Here is a 24368-nt window from a genome sequence, read left to right on the forward strand (position 1 = left end):
GGCCAGCACGGGGTGTCCAGGTGGATGGGGTGTGTTGGAGGCGGGAGAAGGGGTCGTCAGAGGGTGGGCGGGAGTCTTGGTTAAAGAAGTAGGTACGGAGGCGAAGGCGGCGGAAGAATTGTTCGATGTCACGCCGCGTGTTGAATTCATCAATCCGGGAGCGTAGGGGAATGAAGGTGAGGCCTCTGCTGAGGACTGATCTTTCAGCAACACATTTTCAGCTCTGATCTCCAGCATCTGCAGACCTCACTTTCTCCTCTGACTGAGAGAAGGCTTGGCATTCTGTCCAGTGGTTGCATGGGTAAGGGATACAAACTTTGTGCCACATCGACAATTGATACGTTACTCTTGTTTCTTTCACTTGTTTGGCTCAGTTGGATACTTTTGGGAAGATGGTTGTGGTCTTTGGACCACAATCACCTTCGATTGAGGAAATGGCTGCATGAGGTACTTGGGGTGGAGTCACTAATCAGATCAGTTGTATCATCAAAGACATGTCATGCAGTCAGCATTGGGGAATATTGGACTTTTGCAGTGTTCAGGACCATTTCTTCAAATGCTGAGTAGCCCATGCAGCAAGACTTGGACAACATTCAGTTAAGTGGTCCAATATTATTTGCCACTAAGTATCAGGCAGTGACCAATTCCAGTAAGGAGAGAACTTAATCATCTTCCCTTTAATCTTTTCATATCATTATCAATACTGAAATCCCACTCTCAAAATTGAAGGGGTTTGCATTTACCAAGAATTAAACCTCGCAAGGCATATAAATACTGTGGATATACTAGCAGGTCGAGGAATTTGGTGGTGAGGAACTCGCCACCCAATTGCCCATTGTATATAAGGCATAACTCAAGAGGTATGTTGGGACTGACCCTATTTACCTGGATGAGTACAGATCTAACAATGCGCAGAAAGGTTGGCACCATCCAGGACACAGAAACTTGCCTCATCCACTGGCCAAATCTCCCCCAACAACATCTTCCTAGTCCAAGATTTGTACCACATAAAGGGATAACAGCAGCCTTTACACAGGAGCATTTGCCTTCAAGCTATGCACTATTCTGGTTGGGATTACAATGCTGTTCCTTTGCTGTCACTGGGTTAAAATCCTGGAACTCCCTCCCTCAATAGCACCGTTGGTATATATGCACTGGATGGACAGCAACAGTTTAAGAAGGCCGACTTTTACTAATTTTTTTTGAAGGTGGCTAAAAATGATCAATAAATGCTTGCCTTGCCAGAATTCTTCTGAATGTATAATCTCCAATGTGCCAAAATCATCATCCCTTTCTTCACTTGCACGTTGAACGTATCCATACTTGTCTGTCATAATCCTATCCCTTTAACTGATTTTAGACCATCCAGTATTGCAACTGCCTTCTCGTGACTTTGATACCATTATCCTTGATAAAGAGAGAGAGAAATACTCCTGTTGAAAAGTGTCTCTGAGCAAAGTCCTTAATCACCCTAAACCTGCCTCCTGTTAGCCCTTTGCTATTTGTATGCTTGTTGAAGATTTTTGAATTTCATGTTAGCTGCCGGTATCCTCATGTATTATCTTTGTTTCTCCTCTTCCCTTATCTCACTTACTCATTGACCTTTCAATTAGATGCATGATTTCACTTGCACTGTGCATCATTCCTGACCAAATAGCCCTGACCAAATAGCCCTACTTATCCCTCTGTTTGGAAAAGTACATCAAATACCCTTGCACCAGCTCCTTCAGTAAGTCCCCTTTAAAGGTTGAGTCAGTTAATGTTGTTTTGCTTCAATGCCATTAACAAGATTTTGGTTGGCATTGAGGCAAACAACATTGTGATTTTTTTTCAGACTTCTGTTGTGTGGTTTGTCTGAGGTCAAATCTCCCAGCCTCCGTCCTGAGGGGTTCCACAGCTTTCCCCTGGTTTTTGTCCCTGTCTTCAGTCCCTCTTCACCATTAAACCCCACCACTCTGCTGTTGGTTTCCTGTTCCTGCCCTTTCTTCTTACATTTAAAGTCTCCAGTATCTGCCTCTTTGCTGACTCACATTCTTAATTTGCACTGAGGCCCACTGAATGACTAATTAGTTAATGCAGAGAGTTCTGTTGCACTGATCAACTTTTTCCACTAGATGGAGTTTGGTCAATTACAGATTCATCAATTGTGTATTTTAGCATAAATTTACAGAATTAAAAAACAGTTTCTATGTTTTAAATGTATTTCATTTTAAAGATTATTTTGTTTATGAATGTAGGCATGCACACCATTTCAACTTGGTGTTTATTTAACTAAGGTCCTGAAGTAACTAATGGTACAAAGTTTCTCTTCTTAATCTCATTATAAGGTATTTGTGCTTAATCTCATTATAAGGTATTTCTGCCAGGAATGCACAATATTGTGCTTGTTCCATAAAGCATTTCAACCTGTACACGGCTGTTCCAATGAAAGAAATGTGCAAAGGAACCTAACTCCAGCTTTAACATCAAAAATTAGTGATTCGCTGAGCCGGTTTTCAGGAACCAGAACTTTTGAGATACCAGCTTTTCCAATTAATCTGATTCCAGTTTATCCATGACATTTCCATTCTCCAGACAGAAGTTGGGTACTCCTCCAATTAAATATTCTTGCTCTAGAATACTCATAACCCTTTTTCATACTTCATTATAATATGATCACTGTTCCTGGGGTATTTTCCCTATTGGTACTTCATTCATCCACTTAACAGCCAGATCCAACAACACTGCCTCCTTCAGGCCAGAAATTCTTTATAGGTAAAGGACATTCTTCTGAAGCAGTTTCAAATGTGTGAAATGAGTCCGTGTTGAGCAAGATTAGAAATCAGCAAATCCCTTTCACTGGAGGATGGTAAACGTTAACATCTTAGGTGAGTGCTTTGAGACTAACTGACCCTTGACCTGAAAATATGTACAGAAGGGATGTAAGTATTGGCCAGGACACCAGGCAGGACTCTTCCTCCCCTTCAAGTAGTACTGAAGAGAATAGGTGAAATCTTTGTTTATAATCCCATCTGAAAGATAATACCTCTGACAGTTCAGCATTTCCTCACTGCTCCATCTGCATTATTTTAAGGAAGAAAAGAGGAAATCTTCATGGTGTAGTGACTAATAATAATCACAACCAATATTTCTAAAGCACATTATCTGGACAATATTGCATAGTTTTTTTGATAGTTCGTGCTATGCTACGTACAAGTTGGGTGCTGTTTCTGATATTGTAAATGTAAACCAAGATGAAATTAAAATATTACATATTTTAAAAGTGCCTCATTGGCTGAAAAGTGCGTTCTATGTCTTAAGACTGAATGGTGGTATATAAATGCAAGTATTGATCCATTCAGTGAGCCAAATATTCATTTCAAGGTCTTGACCTGAATATAACTTGTTCTTTCCCTCCTTCTGTTTTATAGATACTTTAACAACAAGATCAACATCATCCTTCAGTTTGTCCCTGAGATGATCTTCATTTTGAGTTTATTTGGTTACCTGGTCTTCATGGTTATTTTTAAGTGGTGTTTTTACCACGTTAAGAATTCTCAGATTGCTCCCAGTATTCTAATACACTTCATCAACATGTTTCTATTTAGTTACAATGATCCTTCCAACCAGCTGTTATATAGTCACCAGGCAAGTGCCACGTGTTTTATTTGAGCTGTTAAAATGCCTTGACTAAAATTCAATCGCTGGTCGAATGACCGATAAATATCCTTTATTAATCATATACATATAGTGATGCTGCAAACATGCAATAGCATTTTAAATGGAGTCAAGATATTTCTGGGCAATGGACCTTAATATGTTAGTTGAGGGTCCATACAGGATGACTAGATTTGAAATAAAACTAGAAGTTTTCAAGGGGATTTGAGGAGGTAATTTTTCAGTGTGGTAAGGATTGTGTGCTTACCACTTGAAAGGACAATAGAAGCAGAGATGTACAAAATTTTTTTAACAGGTAGTTGACAAGGTAATTGAGGTATTGTAAGCAAGAGCTGGAATGGGTATGGGATGGTTTTCTGGACCAATCCACTGAGGAGCCATCGAGAGAGTAACTTGTGAGAATCAAAAAAACTGGCTGAAGAAGTTTCCATACGTATATGAAAAGAAAAAAGATTGCTGAAGACAAATGTGGGAACAGAGGGAATTTATAATGGGGAATGCAGAGATGGCTGGCCAACTAAATGCATTCTTTGGTTCAGTGTTCACAAAAGAAGTAGAGTCATAGAGTTGCACAGCACAGAAACAGTCCCTTTGATTCAACTTGTTCATGCAGACCAGAAATCCTAAATTAATTTAGTCCCATTTTCCAGCACTTGGCCCATATCTGCTAAATCCTTCCTAATCATGTACCCATCCAGATGTCTCTTAAATGTTGTGATTGTACCAGCCTCCTCCACTTCTTCTGGCAGTTCATTCCATACTCTCACCACTCTGTGTGAAAAGATTGCCCCTGAGGTCCCTTCTATACCTTTGCCCTGTTACCTTACATGTGTTTTTGAATCCACTATGCTAGGGGAGAGACCTTTACTATTCACCCTATCCATGCCCCTCATGATTTTATAGACTTCTATAAGGTTACCACCAACCTTTGATACTTCAACCTTCTAACCTCGGCAACATCTCCGCAAATCTTTCCTGCACCCTTTCACGTTTAACAACAACTTTCCTACAGCAGGGAGGCCAGAAGTGAATGCAGTATTCCAAACGTTGCCTAATTAATGTCCTATACAGCTGCAACATGGCATCCCAACTCCTATACTCATTGCATTAACCAAACAAAGGCAAGTGTACCAAATGCTGCCTGCCTTCACTGCCTACTTGTAACTCCAACTTCAAGGAATGATGAACCTGCATTCCAAGTTCTTTGTTCGGTAACACTCCCCAGGTCCCTATCATTAACTGTATAAGTCCTGCCTTGGCTTGCCTTACCAAAATGCAACAGCTCACATTTATCTAAAATAAACTCCATCTGCCACTCCTCTGTCTAATGGCCCATCCGACCAGGGTCCCAATGTACTCTGAGGTAACCTCCTTCACAGTCCACTACACAACCAATTTTGATGTCATTTGCAAACTTACTAAACGTTACTCCTATACTCACATCCAAGTCCCTTATAGCAGTGACAGAAAGCATCAAACCCAGCACTAGTTCTTGGGGCATACTGCTGGTCACAGGTCTCCAGTCCTAGAACCCAAAGTATGTAGCAGATATGTTGGAGAGAGAGCAACTGAAGGAAATTACTATTAGTAGGAAAGTAGGATTGAAGGCTGATCAGTCACTTAAGTGATCCTAGAAATGGAGATGGTGGTCATCTCTCAAGATTTTATAGACTCTGGAACAGTTCCTATGGATTGGATAATGTAACCCCACTAATTAAAAAGGAGGCAGTGTGAAAACAGAATTATAGACTTGTCTGCCTGATGTTACTAGTGGAGAAAATGCTGGACTCTTGTTGTGTAAAATTTAATAATAGAACATTTGGAGAAGAGTGCCAGGATCAAACAGATTCAGCATGGATTTATGAAAGTGAATTCATGCTTTTCAAATCTGAACAGGCACTGAAGAGAACTCCAATGTCTGTCTGTCCCTCTCCTCTCCTCCCCTCCCCTCCCCTCCCCTCCTTCCCTAACTTAACTTTCTCTTTTCACAGCAAGAGGTTCAAAGCTTTCTGGTGATTATTGCAATCATAGCTGTCCCCTGGATGCTTTTTCTGAAGCCCTTCATTTTGCGATCGAATCACAGAAAAGCTCAACGTGCGGTAAGAATAAAGATAATTCAATACTGATGGTTGTATGTTAGGAATATAATGGGGTGGGTAACTCTCTAGGTACCATTCATATTCTTCTCCGTCCTGATTAACTCTCAACCTGGCCAACTTAGCTATTTCCATTCTGCTAACCCATCACTCCCACCCACCCCTCCTGCTGTAAGTACATAGCCAGTTCCCTTTTGATAGCGACTGTGTGGTGTGTGTTCTCTTCATCACACAATGCATTCCAGATCTAAACTTTCTGATGCATAAATAATTTTTGTTTGCAGTGATCTTTAACTTGTGAACTTTAGTTTTCACTCTTGAATCATGGGAACAGTATGTCTCTCTGGCCAGTCTATCTAGACCTTGAAAAATTGTTCCTTTTCTTTCCATTCACTGGATGTGGGCGTTGCTACTGTGTCAGCATTTATTGCCCGTCCTGAGCTGCCCTTGAGAAGGTAGTGATGAGCTGCAATCTGTTTACTGTAGGTACACCCACAATGCCATTAGGGAGGGAGTTCCAGGATTTTGACCCATCCACTGTGAAAGAATGGAGATATTTTCCAAGTCAGGACAGTGAGAGGCTTACAGGGATCTCACAAGTGGCGGTTCCCTGTATCTGCTGCCCTGTCTTTTTGAATGGTAGTGTTTATATGTTTTGAAGACATGAAGAGTCTTGGTACATCTTGCAGATGGTATATTGTTATGACATGGGGTACCCACGCCCCCATTTTAAACCAGCAAGACAAAAGATTTACCCCGTGTGGTAATCTGTGAAAATTCGAGAGGCCAAGAACTATCCCATTGGTCACTTTTTTTAAAGTAAATATTAACAATTTTATTTCTTAAAGTATAACACAGGATAATTAACTAACAACGACTTACAACTCCTTTCTCTAACTTGTCTTTTACCTTCCCCTTCAACAATACTAGTCTTTTAAAACCCCAATTAAGATTTACCAAAATTCAAATTTCAAAACCAGCCAGTCATTGAATCTTCTCATTATATCTTCCTCTGTCTTATTTTTTTCTTGGGGATTTCTGTTTCACAGGTCACTGATTGATAAAGGTACCTTTTTAAGAGAACTATTCTCTGGGCAGTCTGCATATGTCGGTGGCTTGGCAGTTCTCCCTCAACTGCTCACATTTTCCCCAGTCTTATACCCCAAAGCAATGGATTGTGTCATTGGTTTTTTTTTGATATTGTCAATACTAAATTCAAACTTGATTGGAATCTGATTTTGTTTTTGGGGGTATAATTTAAATTGATTGGCCCAATTCGAATTTGTTTTTGTCTCCAGGCAACCAGCTAGACTAGCTGCTGGACCAAAAGGTTACATTGTATCTTGTTCAGAACACTTGGTGCTGTCAGGTAGTTCTGCTAGATTTTAACTTAAAGGTACAGTTCACTTCTACACCTTCATAACAATATACTTCTACCACGTGGTGGTGGAGGGAGTGAATGTTTGTGAATGAGCTAATCAAATGGGCCTCTTCTAGACTGTTGTTGGAGATGCACTCGTTTAGGCAAGTGGAGTATAGATCATAGAATCCCTACAGGCCCTTTGGCCCAACAAATCCACACCGACCCTCGAAAGAGTAACCCACCAGACCCATTCCCCTATCCTATTACTCTACATTTACCCCTGACTAATGCACCTCACCTACACATCCCTGAACACTATGGACAATTTAGTTTAACCGGAATCATTTTGGGTTCAAGATAAACTAAAACTATAGATTAATGGAGGGATTTACATAATTTTATTATGGAATATACTGAAATTGCATGACAAAGACTTGTCCTCACCAGCACTGTACCCCAGTGTTATACAGAGACCGACCTATCCCCATCAGTACTGTATCCCAGTGTTATACAGAGACCGACCTGTCCCATCCAGTACTGTACAGTGACAGTTGAGAGTGTGGTACTGGACAATCCCAGCAGGTCAGGCAGCATCCAAGGAGCAGGAGAATTGACGTTTCGGGCATAAGTCCTTCATCAGGAAAGAGGCTTGTGGGCAGAGGGGTTAGGAGATAAATGGGAGGTGGATGGGGCTGTGGGTAAGGTAGCTGGCTATGTGATAGGTAATGGAGGTGATAGGTTGGAGAGGAGGTAGAGCAAATAGATGGGAAAGACTATGGCCAGGTCATGAGGGCGGTGCTGAGTTGGAGGCTCGGGACTGGGATAAGGTTGGGGGAGAGGAAACTGGTGAAATCCACATTAACCCTGTGTAGTTGAAGGGTCCCAAGGCAGAAGATGAGGCTTTCTTCCACCAGGCATCGGATGGTTAAGGTTTAGCAGTGGAGGAAGCCCAGGGCCTGCATGTCCTTGGTAGGATGGGAGGGGGGAGTTAACTTTTTCAGCCACAGAGGGGAGGGATAGGTTGGTGTGGGTATCTCAGATGTTCTCTGAAATGTTCTGCAAGTTGGTGTCCTATCTCCCCGATGTAGAGGAGATAATATAGGGTGCAATGGATACAGTAGACGATATGTGTGGATGTACATTTAAATATCTGTCAGATGTGGAAGGATCCTTTGGAGCTTTGAATGGAGGGGAGGTGTGGGTGCAGGTTTTGCACTTCTTACTTTGCCAGGGAGAGGTGCTGGGAGTGGGGTCTGGGCTAGTGGGGAGTGTGGATCTAACAAGGGAGTTGCAGAGGGTTTGGTCTCTGAAATGCAGATGGGGTGGGGAGAGAAATATATCCCGAGTGGTGCAGTCTGTTTGTAGGTGGTGGAAGTAATAGAGGATGATACAGTGTATCCAGAGGTTGGTGGGGTGGAAAGTGAGGCTCCAGGCATCGGATGGTTAGGGTACAGTGATAGAGGAGGCCCACTCCAGCCTTCTGCCTGAAACGACGATTCTCCTGCTCCTTGGAACTGCCTGACCTGCTGTGCTTTTCCAGCACCACACACTCAACTCGATCTCCAGTATCTGTAGTCCTCACTTTCTCCTTATGCAGTGACAGACCTGTCCCCACCAGTACTGTACCCCAGTATTATATATTGACAGACCTGTCCCCACCAGTACTGTACCCCAGTGTTATACAGAGACCTCTCCCACCAGACCTGTTTCCACCATATAGTTTGGAAACATCTAGGATTAGCAGCTGAAACTTAGTTGACTAAACTTTGGATCCTTTTGTTTTTTTTTTTGCCTCTCAGTCTGAGTCTGCACCAGAGAATGTATATGCTTCACTTGACGTTGATGTTGATATCCTACAACCCCAGCAACGGAGCACCAGTGACCATGGTGATGACCACAGTGAAGAGGCAAGTCTAACGCAGGGATTAAAGCCCAATCTTGACATGTCAAAATAATAACTGTTCAGGATTGTACCATTTAGGGCACCGTTTTACATTTAAATCGATGTACAATGAAGGATAAATGTCTGTAAAGAATAAGTTTATGATCCGTAACGTTACATGACCCATATGCAGTGCACTCCTGTTAAATCCTGTGCAGTCTGGCTGTGCAGTTGTGAATTGGCCAAGAAAACAAATCAGACAGTTTAAAAATGACAGTATAACAGCCTAGGATACTAGAATTACACTCTGGGAAATTCTGTATGTGCAGTGTTTAATAGTCTATTCCAGTGATTGTGAACAAAGGCCATTTCATCTTCATCTCAGTGAAGGTTGAGTACACTGTCTGAAAAGTCTACAAATGTAAAGCAGACATTTAATCTGGTATTTTTTTTCAGGAAACCAAATTACTTGTGTCTTAGATTGTGGAGTCGTTATTGAATGTTTAGCAAATTCTCTAAACCTCATTGTTATTTTGCTTGTAATCACTTCCATCATGATCACTTCCTTGTGGGGCCTAGTAAGAGATGTATAGCTCCTGTATATCCAGGTATTCATTCTTTTCCTGTTGCCCCACAGGGATGTACCCATCTAACATGAGTTGCCATGACACTTAGAATCCGCATGTGACTCAGTTATTTGCTGCTTTCATCAACTAGAGGTGGCAAGCTGTGGTGTGGAGGTGGTGCTGGAACTTGAAGCTTAGCATAATTGAAAAGAGACTTCTGTAATGGCTGCAAGTAGTATTTCTTTCTCTTGTGTTATTCCAGTTCAACTTTGGTGATGTTTTTGTGCACCAAGCCATCCACACAATTGAGTACTGTCTTGGCTGCATCTCTAACACTGCATCCTATCTCCGGTTGTGGGCTCTGAGCTTGGCTCATGCAGGTAAGCAAGTGGTTTGGCCCCAGCTGAGGTGACTGGTGACACCACGGGCGAATGCTTGAGCTGCTGATGTGGGATGGAACTGAATCTTTTATTCAAAGTTCACTTTGTTTCAGATGGCAGTCCAGCATTCTGTAAAATCAGGAACTGTTCTGCTTTACAAACTCTTCAGTGAAAACCATCTGTAGCAGACTGCACTGCACTGAGGAGTGGGGAGAGAGGGCAGGAGAGAATGAAATCCCAACGTATGGGGGAGAAAAGTACTTTTTTCAACTTTTTGTGTTAATCATTTGCAGATGGCTTACATTAATCATGCTAGATACACTCATTTTCTGTTTAATGAAAATATACTTCTATAATATCTGGAAAAAAAGTGACAAAGAAATTCAAAATTTAACTTCACTTTTTAAAAAAAAAGTTTGATCCATATTTACTACTTCAGCTGCATAATAACTGAGAAATGGAGAGAGAACAGTACTTGTTTTAACTGTTTGCTGATCCCTTGACAATACCATGTCCTTGGGCCCATAGTTGGAGCTTACTTTGTGAACAGGCTATGGACTCCTATAATGTGGATAACACTGGCATACTAGTGACCAAGGGTGAATTGTGTATCTGTACTTGAACATTTAGGAACATGGACTTACCAAAATAATAAAATCTTAGCCCCCAAAATCTTACTATCTTGTTCAGAAATTGCCAAATATCTGTATTGAGATGCAATTCAACCTCAATATATGTCTCTTTTATTCCTAGAGTTATCTGAAGTCCTCTGGACCATGGTGATGCGCATTGGCTTGAGTAGTGCTTCTTGGGCTGGCCTCATTGGTGTCTTCATCATATTTGCAATTTTTGCCATCTTAACAGTTGCTATTTTGTTGGTAATGGAAGGATTATCTGCTTTCCTACATGCTCTACGTCTTCACTGGTAAGTAAGCGTTCAGTGTACGTTAGCTGCCCTGGAGGGGTCTAAATCATGGAATTGTTTCTGTGTGCTGTGGCCATTCAGTCTGCCATGTCAATGCTGGCTCTCTGTGAGAACATCTCAGTCACACTCCCACTATCTCCCCTGTAGGTCTGCAGTTTATTTTCCTCTGTGAAGGTGCTTATCAAATTTCCTTTTGAAAGCCATGATTGGATCTACCTAATCACTCACTGTTCAAAAAATAAGCTTTCCCTCTGTCAGATTTTTAAGACCTTTAAGCCTGTCTTGTGATTCTTGCCCTTTCACCAGTGGAACAGTAATTTTATTTTACCCCAGTTGACTCTGTAATATTGAACAGCTCAATCAAATCTTGTTTTGGTCTGTTCTTCTGTGCAGAAAACAGTGCCAGTTTCTCCATTATATTCATGCAGACTCTCACCCTTGGAAACACAACCATGAATCTTTTCTGCCTCCTCTCCAATATCTTCATAGCAATGCTCAAATACACATTGGGTTGGTGGTACGGTGGCACAGTGATTAGCACTTCTGCCTCACAGACCCAGGGACTTGGGTTTGATTCCAGCCTTTGGCAAGTGGCTGTGTGGAGTTTCTCCCCATGTCTGCATGGGTTTCCTCCAGGTGCTCTGGTTTCCTCCCACAATCCAAAAAATGTTCAGTTTGGGTGGATTGGTCATGCTAAATTGCCCCATGGTATCCAGCGATGTGCGGGCTAGGTGGATTAGCCATGGTCAAATATGGGATGCTCTTTGGAGGGTTGTGCAGACTCCATGAGCCATTTTTCCTGGATGCGTTTGGGACATTGAGGTAAATCTGCCACCTGTAGAAAGACCAATAGGTCATAGAAACCTATGGGCCAAGTGTGCAGATTTACCTCAAAGTCCCAAAGGCATCCAGCACACATTGAGGATGGCCAATGAAAGAAAATCACCCCTCTTGAATGGATTGGACGAACATGATGAGAAGCTACATCTCCAGTCATGGGCTGTTGTTTTCCTGGGATGAATGCTGGTCAGTTTGCTAGTAAACTATCTAAGTCTATGATTGTAAGAACTGCAAGAAGTGAGGAAAGTCACTGTTGACCATGAAGGAGTTGCGGTGCGCGCTGAGTGCAGGGTCAGAGAGTTAGCGTAGTGGTGTGAAGTCCAGAACCAAAGGGATGTGTAAGTGGCATGGGGAGGGTCTAGAGTTAGAGAGGGTGAGTGTTGAGAGTCACCATTGCTTGGGATATGCAGGCTTTTGGTGAACTTAAGATTTCCATCTGGGCATTGGTGTCAGCTAGGGGAGGGAGGAGGATGCAGTTGCAACAGGGAACGTGGAGAGAATTATAGGTTTCCTGGGGGCTGAAGGAAGAGGATGCAAAGAAGGGTGAAGATGGAGTAGAGAGATTAGGGGGTTAACAGGAAGTTATGAGTGGGGACAAGCTGACTGCAAAGGAGAGAGAACAATTTTAATCTCTCAACAAAGAAATATACTCAATTGAGATCCAAGAAAACTCTATCACTGAGGTAGAGAATTCCTTGGAAATGACTGTGGAATCCTTAGTTTATGATTGTGTAAGTTCATAAATACTATACTTGGGATGGGAAATGTAGTGGATTGTAATTGAGGAATATCTGTCAATTAAACTTAAATGAGCTGAGATCTTCCTACTGAAATGGATCAATATTAAGTAGTATTTAACACCGCACCCAATTTTGTTTTCCCTCCTAGGGTTGAGTTCCAGAATAAGTTCTATGCTGGAGCTGGCTACAAGTTTAATCCTTTTTCATTCAAATCCATTCTGGATGGAAATCCAGATGAATAAAGCTGATTTCAACACTGTTTTCAACAAAGAATGTTTCGACTACAGATTTAAAGATAATGTCGTTCAGAAATAATCATGGATCTCTCTTAAAATGATATTGATTAGAGCTAAGATTAATGTTTTGAATTTTAGCTGTTCAAATTTTAGTGTGTAACATTGAGCTGGAATGCTTTGTGCTATCGAGCAGATGTTTTGACAAGATTAAAATAAATGGGAATATGGCTAGTAGAGAATTGATGGTTGTATCATGTTAAGTATCTGTTAATAAGCACACAATTTGAGATGAGGTTTTCAATGCAAGTGAAAATTAACTCCAAATGATTTTGCATTTGCTTCAGAATAGTAGTGCAATTCGGTGAATCACTTACAGATGCTTTCACCACGAGTTACAAGACTGAAGGTGTCTACTATTGTTGATGCCTTTAGAAGAAAGAACAGGCCACTATATTCAATGGGCAAGCGACTACACATCAGCCTTCAAAGTATCATAATGTTGCTCTGTGCATCTACCTATCATTATAAATGTGCTTGCTTTGTCATGAGAAATCCTAAGTAATGTTCAGAAATGTTAATGTCAGCCAAGGTCATGAGCAATATGATTTGTTAAAAAGCTATTTTAGGGTCACAGGAAAGACTGCCTGGGAAATTATTCCAAGAAGGTCACTAAATCAGCTCAATGAATAGGTTTTCATTTACTGCCTACAGGTGTCTAAAAGTCTCTTCTGAACAGTTGTCTGTATTGCCTCTTATTGTTCTATTTCAAGGTAATTCCAAAGATGTCTGTCATTGATTTGGTATACACTCCAGTCAGGCTTAGATCAACAAATATAACTAGAATCAAAAACTTTTATTAAAAACAATTTTGAATATAAACAACACTGAGCTGTATCTTTCTTAACAAAAAGAGATGTTGATGTCTGTCTCTGTTTGGGATTATCCACTCCAGTGGAAAGAAGAGGCTAAAGATCCATTGATGAGAGCTCCTTAAAGATATCCTAATGTGCAGTCAAAAGAAATTGTGAACCCAGTTTGAAACAACTTCTCTCCACCTTCAGTCCTACTTCTGGGTCTGATCAGGTGATGTGCTGTTCCATTATGTTACAATTTTGTCTATTTGGCCTAATGTTATTAAATCAACTTTTGTTTAATTCAGAGAATCAGAAGCTAATGGCCAGAATTTATGGTTGAACATTCCATCAGATTTTCATCCCTCCTAGAGCAGGGCAAGAACCCTGATGGAGCTTCAAGATCCTCTGACTCATCACAGTGCACTATTTCTTCTAGTTTTTCTTCACTGTATCTGCTGCCTTTACATGGTTGGCCTTATCATTCCCTACTGACACGTGGAGATATCCAATATACAGTCATGTGAAACTGACATTGCTGAGATTTAATTTTTCCTGATCAGTTGCAGCCAGAGAATTGCCCAACAGTATTTATTTTGTTGCCAACATGAACCTTCAAGAGTCTGAGAATCTTCTTGACTCTTTTATTCCTGCATCGAAATGCTGATCCTAAGTTTATTTGCTAGATTGCTATTATCTCTCCACTTAGACATTCTATGTCTGTGTGTTTCCCTCCACTTTGCCTTAGGAAGAAGCAGCGCTCCAAAAGCTTGTGATTTTAAATAAACCTGTTGGACTATAACCTGGTGTTGTGTGGCTTCTGATTTCCTCCAACAGAAAACAGTGTTGTCTTCCATATAAGAATTGGATGCCACCTTTACCTGTTTCACCGCCATCACCTTCTGAGTTATGAGCCTACCTGTCTGTCACTCTGTCATTGTTTCATTCAGTTCAAAAATGGCAGCATCAGCTTTGGTCTTTCACCAACAAATTCCATTCTAGTGATTGTCTCAACTGGAATCAGGCTCTTAGAAAGAACCCTTTATTGAAGAATCCAAAAATTCAGTAATGCAAATTAACTTGATAAATCACACTTGATATCTGATACAATGGGTTTTTCTTTTAAAGAAATGCCCAGAGCTCAGCTCTGCCCTTATTAATAACACCTAAATAGCAACTGTCAATGTAGTGTGTTATGACTGCAGATCAAAATCTGGCATTTGGAACATTGTTTTTTGTTAGATTTAACAAGGTGGTTTAACCTCTGAAACACATGCATATTGCTGCAGATTTGGTTTAACAATAATTATGTTTATTACACACATCCAGATGAACAAACTGAACTACTGACATAAAATACAAGTTTAAAAAATTGCAAAACCACAAATACAATCTCATTGATCTCAAATGAATGACTCTATAGTGGTAAGAATTCCTTTATTATACTCAATTTGAATTAGCTAGGGTTCAGTGATTACATTTTCCTTGAGACCACGTACAACTAAGTGCAGAAATTGAATTTCAAATAGCCATTTTATGGGTTTAACCAAATACTTTGCAGCTGGAGGTTTTAAAATTAAACTGCTTACCCTTCTAGCAACCATTTCTTCATAGATCTAAACTTAGGGCAATTATTTTACAAGTCCGACTTCTGCAACAATGCCAAACGTAGCTTGAAGAAAAGCTTATAGTTTGTGTTTTCTCCAAGTTAAAACCATCCAGACACTTACCTGCATCTGACATACAACTATTTACCCTGTTCATTCCTAAGACTCAACCAAGAGAAAACAAAACACCAAAACTCTTCAGTGAGTCTCTCTCTAGTATGATTTGGAGATGCCGGTGTTGGACTGGGGTGTACAAAGTTAAAAAAATCACACAACACCAGGTTATAGTCCAACAGGTTTAATTGGAAGCACACTAGCTTTCGGAGCGACGCTCCTTCACTATCACCTGATGAAGGAGCAGCGCTCCTAGAGCTAGTGTGCTTCCAATTAAACCGATTGGACTATAACCTGGTGTTGTGTGATTTTTAACTCTCTCTAGTATGGTTTTATAAAATAATTCACCATGGTTAAAGAACTACTTACAAGATAATCATTAAATCCTTCATAGACATATGAACCACAATAGGGTCACCTTGCTCCCACATCATGCAGTGACAACATATTGTCTGGCCTGATATTTCTATTTTAATTACTAATTTTAATATTTTTGTAAACACTTGAGAAAAAAAGTTTAATTTTCATAAAATTACGATCACTACAAAATAATGTAATAACTTTATATTATAATGACAATTATATTATAATTGACAATTGTTCAAGGTGAGAAGTGAAAAGTTAAGGGGGATACACGCAGCAAGTACTTTACACAGAGGGTGGTGAGTAGCTGGAACGTGTTGCCAGTAGAGATGGCAGAGGCAGGCATAGTAGATTCACTTAAGATGTGTTTGGACAGATGCATGAGTAAGTGGGGAGCAGAGGGATACAGATGCTTAGGAATTGGGTGATAGATTTAAATAGTAGATTTGGATTGACTCAGGCTTGGAGGGCTGAAGGACCTGTTCCCAGGCTGTAAATTTTCTTTGTTCTTTGTACTCTACTCCACCAACCACTGAGGAGAGAGTGAGGAAAAAAACCTACAAAAACCACAATTCAATAAATAAGAAAAAAAATTAAACAAAGTTATACAAAGGCAACTTAGGTTATATTCAGTTAAAGTACTACACAGTGCAATCCCACCGATGCTCCCCACCACCAAGAGCATAAGTAAGCAAATCCCTATTTGTTCAGGATTCTTCCCCCGCTCAGGCACCGCAGGACCACCAGACGTAACCCTCATGACTAGACAAAGGTTCTGACCAATAGAGCCGACAAGTCTGCATTTCAGAAAGGTCCGCCAAGTTCTATAAACCAGTTCCGTTTTCTGGTGCACCATGCTCGTAAGAAAATCCAGAGGATATGCTCCATAACTAATCTATGCCAGCCCGAAAGAGCCAGGGTATTCTCCGGCTCGTTAGAATATTCTTCCTCACACAGAATAAACAATTTCTTCCCATGCATGTCCAATGAGGGGAGATTTGGAAGACCCAAGCAGTGGGACACCAGATCCAACTTAACCTCAGTTCCCAAAACCTCTTCCAAAAACACTCGCTATGGCATCCCAATACCCATGAAGCTTGTGGCATGACCACAAGTACTGAGTAAGAGTGCCAACATCTGTTTTACATTCAGGGCACATTGGGGACAATCTTGTCTTCAATTTTGCAAACTGCTCCAGTGCCAGATGAACCCTTGAAGTACCTTCAGTTGCATAGCCTGTGTCCTGTTACAGATTGAAATCTTCCTTACGTTCTCCTAAATATCCTCCCACACCTCTGACAAGTTTTCCACCCCCAATTCCCGAGTCCAGGTTCTGCATAGCTGCTCAATGTCCTTCAAAATGTTACTTCTTAATAAGTAATAAAGGTTACTGATTGAGAGAGCGCTCAGACCAGAGTACTCTCCTTTCCATATCCGACTTATAGGGACTAACCATCAATGTTTTTTTTGTATAAAGTCCCTAACCTGAAAGTAGCGAAAGAGGTCCTTCCTAGATAGCTCATATTCCAAAAGAACATCATGACCTCCCCATCAAATAAATCTCCCAGACAGGAGACCCCTCTAGACTCCCAGAGCTTAAAGCCAGAGTCCATCAACCCCGGCCAGAATCCCAACAGTTTCACTATGGGAGTGAAAGGGTGAGTTTGTTGTAAGTTGCCCTCACCTTGCTGCATCATTCTCCATGCTTTAACTGTGTTAAGGACAATCGGGTTTCTGCAATGGTCCATAACAGTCCTCATCTTGTCCATAAACAACACATTGATGAGAGGGCATTTTACCTGGGAGGCCTTGATGTCCAACTAAATTGATCGCGGGTCCTGGCAGGCCCAGTCAGCCACATAGGATAGTAAGGAACTCAATTGATATTTCTTAAAGTCCAGGAAATCCAAACGTCCCATCCCCTGAGGAAGCTGCAATTTATCCAGCTTAATAAGAGGCTGCCTATGAATCCAAATGGAAGATCCGAGCCAACTGTAAAGCCTCCATAGTGCTTGCCTTGGCAGCATCAAAGAGAACATTCACATGGGATATAATAAGTGAAGAAGATCATTCATTTTGACCAGAGCTATTCTACCCAACCAGGATATCAGAAGATCCTTCAAGCGTCGAAGGTCCTGCCTTATTTTCTCCAGCAACTGCACAAAGTTGGCTTTATATAATTGATTGAAGGCCGTGGTGATAAAAATGCCTAAATACAGGAAATCTCCCTGTGACCACCTGAAAGGGAAACATGGTTTGGGGGGGGGTTCCATCCCCAAAATTGGATATTCTAATAAGGCAATTCCAGGCATGGCCTTCAACTTCATAAAATTTATTTTATACCCTGAGAACAAACCAAATAGATTAATCACTTGTATTTAACATGGCACAGATGTCATCGGATCAGTTAAAAAGAGAAGATAATTATCCGCACAGAGGGTGATTTTATATCTGCCTGACCCTACCTCTGGGGCAGTTGTATCGGGATCCTTCCAAATGGCCTCTGCCAGCGGTTCAGTCACCAATGTAAATAATAGCGATGAGAGAGGACACTCTTGTCAGCTGACTCTGCTGAAACTTTATTGCTGGAACAGCACAGCAGGTCAGGCAGCATCTAGGGAACAGAAGATTCGACGTTTCGGGCACATGCCCTTCTTCAGGAATCAGGATTCCTGAAGAAGGGCATGTGCCTGAAACGTCGAATCTTCTGTTCCCTAGATGCTGCCTGACCTGCTGTGCTGTTCCAGCAATAAAGTTTCAGCTTTGATCTCCAGCGTCTGCAGACCTCACTTTCTCCTCAGCTGACTCTGCCAATACTAAACTTATCTGACCTTATACCTCCTAAAATAGGAAAAAACCGCTGCTTTCGGGTCACTATGTAACCCCACCACCCACTTGGCAAAAACCCCTCCAAGACCAAACTGTTCCAGGACATAAACGAGGTACGGCCACACCACCTGGTCAAACATTTTCTCTGCATCCAGGGAGACTACCAAATCCGGAATCTATCTTTGCTGGCGTACCTGCACCATATTTAATATTCTTCTAATATTTATTGGTAGACCGATGACCCTATCTGGTCCTCTTTTACAATGAAAGGCAAAAACCTCTCCAACCTTAACGCCAGCATTTTCAACAGAATTTTAAAATCCACGTTCAGTAACGATATGGGCCTATATGAAGTGTAACCTTTTGGGCGTTTCCTTTCTTAAAAAGGAAGAGAAATATTTGCTTCTCTCAAAGAGGACGGGAGGCCGTCCTGACTGAATGAGTAGTTGTACATATCCAAGAGTGACTTGGCCAGTATGTCTACAAACTCCTTATAAAACTCACTTTGAAATCTGTCTGGGCTGGGTACTATACCAGTCTGGAGCAGCCTCACCGCCTCCTGTATTTCCTGGATTGTCGGGGGTGGGGAGGGGAGGGCATCCAGAAAGGACACCTGCTCTGAAGTTACACCTGGAAGGTCCTGGGCCTTAAAAAAGGATTCCATCTTCATCAGTCTGTCTTCACAGTCCTCCAATCGGTTCAGCTCAGAGTAAAACTTCCTAAACGCTGCATTAATCTTTTTGGTATTGCAAGTAAAAGTACCAGCACTGCCTCTGATGGATGTGATAGGTTGGGGTGCGGGGTGGGAACATTCCTCTTTCTGGCCAAGTAAGGTAGATATCTACCTGGTTTATCACCATATTCAAATAACCTGTTTCACAAAAGAGATTTCCCTCTTTGCTGTCTGGGTAATTGCAGTGTTAAAAGTAGCCCTGATAGCTGTAATCCACTGCAATTTGGTTACAGACGGTCTGTCAAAATATGCTGTCTCAGCTGCCTTCAGGCGAGCCTCGAGCAAACATCCCCTCTGCCGCTTCCGGGTCGCTGAGTAAGAAATAATCAAACCCTGTGCATAGGTGTTGGATTACTGGCCCTACCCAAATTTATGTCCCAAAAGATTTTAAATTCCTGCGAAAAATGCTTGCTATCTTTCAAGAGGAAAGGGTCCATGCACCAGTGCTGGGAGACTATCCCATTACCACTGGCCTTGACCATCATGTACACTGCTGCATGATCAGAAACGTCAACGTTCCATATTCTGCAAGACAGCACCAAATTCAAAAAGGTCAATGGGACAAAAAACATGTCAATTCTGGTATAGCACTTATGTGGATCAGAGAAAAAGGTGAAATCCCTACCTTCGGGGTGAAGACATCTCCACACGTCCACCAACCCCAGCTCCCTGTTCAGGTCCGCCAACTGCCTGGACTGCGGGGACATACCCACATCCTGTCCACCTCAGGGTCAATAAGACAATTAAAGTCTCCCCTTATAATTGTATGACGTGCCCAAGGGCCATCAACCTGGAAAGCACATCCGTTAAAAATTTAAGGGGGGGCACCGGGAGGACAATATACATTCAAAATCCCATATTCCTCTCCGTGTATTAAAGACTTAAGAATTATAAATCGCCCATATTCATCCTTAATTTGCTCTAACGTTTGAAATGGGAGATTCTTCTGAATGAGAATCGCAACTCCTCGACTTTTCGAATTAAAGAATGAGAAAAACACTTGTCTGATCCCTCACTGTTGCAACTTCAAATGCTCCTTATCAGTTAAATGTGTTTCTTACAGCAAGACTACATCGACCCTCTCTTTTCCAAGGCTTGACAGTATCTTTTTATCTCTTAATTGGTGAATGACTCCCCTTAACATTCCAGGTGCACTATTTAAACTACTGGCTAGCCATGATTGTTCAAAACAGTCCGTGACCCCCCCGGGAAGAAGAACCCCACTCGTAGCACCCCGAGTGAAAACAACAAACAGTTCGTATAAATTTAAAAATACAACTTCCAAAACTAGCAAATCAAAAACTTCTAACAGCTACTTCTACAACATCCCAACATATAACACAAATGAAAGGAGACTTTCCCCCTTGCCGACAGGGGGCGTTCATACTACCCACTAACCCCTCCATGACTTCTGCTAGCTGACACCGTGACCCTACCCCAGATAACACAAAGTGAGAAAAAAACCATACCTTACAACAAGAAAGTTAAATGTGGGCACTCAACCTGTCCCCTCCATATTATAATTCGAGGCACTCCTGATAGAACAGAAATATATAATCTCTCCCTGCTTCCTCCAACCACTCCCCCCATCCCACACCAGAAAAGAATAAAAAGAAATGATAAAGGAGAAAAGGAACAAAGGATGACGGAAGGGGAGAGAGAAGAGACAGAAGATAAAGAAAAGAAACAATTACGACCCCAACATATATTTTAAAATAAGCTGACCCCGACAACCAGGTAAACCATGCAAATTACAGAGAAAAACAAAATAAACATTATTGTCCATTTTATTCAGGCCAGCCAGTCTATTTTAAAGCACCCAGGAAGTCCTTTGCCTTTTCCGGTGAGTCAAAATTGAGCACGGACTCTCCGTGGCTGAATCGTAATATTGCTGGATATCTAATGAAATACTGGTATTCAAGTCCCTCAGCCTCCTTTTTACCTCAAAGGCCTTCCTCTTATGAATCATGACGTGAAAAGTCTTGGAAAAGCATAATTCATGATTATTTGTATATCAGAGCCTGTGGATCCTTCCCCAGTGCTCTAGAGGCTTCCAGCAGCATTTGCTTATCTCTGTAATGCTAGAGTCGAACTAGGACCGGGCAGGGTCGCTGGTCTGATCCAGGCCTGTGCACTGCGCGTCAATGGGCCTGCTCGACCCGCACCCGGCCTACCTAGACCTAAAGCTTCAAAAACCTCAGACGCCATTGCTCCAAGTAGCTGATGAGCTGGCCTTCCTCCTCCCATTCAGGGAGCCCCACCAGACGGATGTTCTTCCAATGGCCCGTACCTGCTGTTCTAGGGCATGGACCCGATCGCCGAGGATTCCGGAGGCTGTGGCCCGTTGCTCCACCTCCCCGACATGCTGCCTGAGGCGTTGGATCTCCTGGTCATGTTTCTGCAGCATGACTGAGATTGGTTCAAGCCTGGCCCGGATCTCCTCCATCGATGAATCAATCTTCTCTTGGGGTTTCACAAATTTTGAGATCAGGCTCTGCTCCATAGGCAAGTCCCCTGGGGCGATCGTGGTGGCCAACTCTGCGGCCATGGATGAGTCCATTGTTGCAGGGGGGGTCCCTGCTTGTTGCAATCCTCACGGTCCCTTCCCTTTAATCGTTTTCCTAACTATTTTTAAGTGACACTGAACAATTCAAAGGGTCATAAAATAGCTATTTCTACCACATTGGGTAATAAAGGGAGGGCGAGTCTGGGTTCTGTCCAGAGCTCAGCAGGGTGGACCTACTGGGTTGCCGCCATCTTGAATCCCCCCGCTTAATTTGATTTTTAAAAATTTTGCACTGAACGTTTAGTTTGTAGCCTGTAAATATTTTCCCTTTTTACCTTCAAGCTAAAAGTAACTCATAGCTACTAATTTGACTATCACCAACCAATTAAGTTATGGTTTACTTGTGATGCCATTCATTTGTGAGGGGTTCTGAACATGGGCTTCAATTTCTCCAATTTGAATAAAAACCTTAAAAACTATGAACCAACAAAGCAAGTGAAACTCACCTCTTCGCCTCTGCACCGAAATCTCACAGGATGGACACAATGTGGCTAAACATTATGATACAGTGACAGATACATTTTCACTCGACGTTTGACAAGAATTGGACCTCTGAAATAACTAGGAGAAAGTGAGGACTGCCAATGCTGGAGATCAGAGTCGAGAGTGTGGTGCTGGAAAAGCACAGCAGGTCAGGCCGCATCCGAGGAATAGGAGAATCGATATTTTGGACAAAAGCCCTTCATCAGGAAATGGTAAATTAATTACACTCTGAAATGATTACACAATCCACAACCTTAGATGACAAAAGGGGGAGGGATATCAGAGAATGGATCAAATTAATGTAGATTTTTTGCCGAAGGAAGTTATGCTTGTATTTTTGAAAGTAAATTGACATGACAAGGAGTCATAGAGTTGTACAGTATGGAAGCAGACACTTCAGTCCAACTCATCCATCTCGATCAGATATCCTAAATTAGTCTAGTCCCATTTGCCAACATTTGGCCCCATTTCCCTGTAAACCCTTCCTATTCATATCCCCATCCAGATGCCTTTTAAATATTGTAATTGTACCAGCCTCCACCATTTCCTCTGGCAGCTCCTTCCATAAACACACGACCCTCTGAAAAGTTGCCCCCCCCCCCCGATTCCTTTAAATTTTTCTCCTCTCACCTTAAACCTCTGGCTTTGGACTCCCCTACCCTGGGGAAAAGACATTGGCTATTCACCCTCTCCATGCCCTTCATGATTTGAGCTTCCGATGTTCCAGGGAAAACAGCCCCAGCCTATTCATCCTTTCCTATGATGAGATTTAGTGATGATCTGGAAATATCAAGCTGTGATCTTTATGTTAGCTCACATAACATGAGCAATGGACCAATGAGAAAATCAATGAACTTTTATTACCGATCCTACACACACATTACAATCGCTGGGACTTGTGCGATTGGGCACAAACTATTTGGATATACTGAGGTGTGCTTACCCCCCAGTATGTCATGCTGCAGACAGACAGAGCTCAGTAGGATGGAGACTGAGAGCTTTATATCATGAGGTCACCTGCTATGATATGATGACGATATCATGAGTGTGTCCCTTCATGGCATATCACATATAACATCCCCTTTTCATTCCAAAGAGGCAAAATCCTAAACCCATTTGCATCGTACATAGACATGTGTTGTCAATTCAATAATTATTCAGACAAGTAAAAAACAGAGTAAAAAGACTGACACCAAGACTACACAACCCCAATGCCACTTTACAACGACCTGTATACTTAAAACATTTACTCTCAGTCCCATATACCTCCATATCAATGGGCAAATTGTCCTACTTGAACAGAACTGTGAGAGAAAAACAGAACTAACAATCTAATTCATGAATAAAGGAGTGCAGGTCAACAGTGAAGTCCTTTAACTGGTGAGAGTCACAGGGTTCAGCTGACTGAAACAATTTTGTTTCACTCATAACTTGATAGCAAAGATAATGGCAAAAAACATTTCAAAGAAAGAACTGCATGTATGTTTAGAAGAAAATCTATGGATCTTTTGAAAAGGATCAGATTTGTAGAATTAATCAGAAATAAATAACAACAAATTGCATTGATATAGCACCTTCAATGCAATAAAACAACCAAAGTTTCTTCACAGAAGTATTATAAAACCAGCCGTGACCCACATCACTTGACAAGACGTTATGATCCACCTACTTCATCAAATCAGGATATTTTAAGGAGTAACTCAAAGGAGGAAAGCTAAGTAGAGAGATAGAATTGTATAGTAAGGGAAATCTTGTGGTTACGTCCCTTGGTAACTGAAGATATGAGGACAAAGTGAGGACTGCAGATGCTGGAAAAGCACAGCCGGTCAGGCATGTTTCGGGCTATCATGCAGTGTGTTGAGATTTAAGATTACAGAGGTAGGGAGAAATGAGATCATATAGAGATTTGAAAATAAGTTTGAGAATTTTACAATTGGGGGACATTGTTCAGATGGGAGCCAGTGTATGTCAGTGAGCATAGTAGTGATAAATGAAGGAAGTTGGTGTGAATTAGGACAGAGGCAGTAGAGTTTACCGGGGAGTCCAGAACCAGGGGTCATAGTCCAAGGTTAAGGGGTAGGTCATTTAAGACAGAGATGAGGAGGAATTTCTTTATGCAGAGAGTGGGGAGGCTGTG

At 41.7% G+C, this 24368-nt stretch overlaps 1 protein-coding gene across 6 annotated transcripts in view; it reads left to right on the forward strand.

Moving 5' to 3' along the window:
• LOC122559478 (V-type proton ATPase 116 kDa subunit a-like) overlaps nt 1-12924 on the forward strand; it is a 72231-nt gene extending 59307 nt beyond the window's left edge. For all 6 annotated transcript variants that reach the window (XM_043708970.1, XM_043708973.1, XM_043708971.1 and 3 more), the window contains 6 exons: nt 3411-3627; nt 5649-5756; nt 8916-9023; nt 9827-9944; nt 10698-10869; nt 12598-12924. In XM_043708970.1, coding sequence (XP_043564905.1) covers nt 3411-3627; nt 5649-5756; nt 8916-9023; nt 9827-9944; nt 10698-10869; nt 12598-12691 — 817 coding nt within the window. In that variant the 3' untranslated portion in view covers nt 12692-12924. The remainder of the gene's footprint in view (nt 1-3410; nt 3628-5648; nt 5757-8915; nt 9024-9826; nt 9945-10697; nt 10870-12597) is intronic.
• Nucleotides 12925-24368: the final 11444 nt, after the last annotated feature.

Source organism: Chiloscyllium plagiosum, chromosome 19, assembly GCF_004010195.1.
Source record: "Chiloscyllium plagiosum isolate BGI_BamShark_2017 chromosome 19, ASM401019v2, whole genome shotgun sequence".
Taxonomy (NCBI): domain Eukaryota; kingdom Metazoa; phylum Chordata; class Chondrichthyes; order Orectolobiformes; family Hemiscylliidae; genus Chiloscyllium; species Chiloscyllium plagiosum.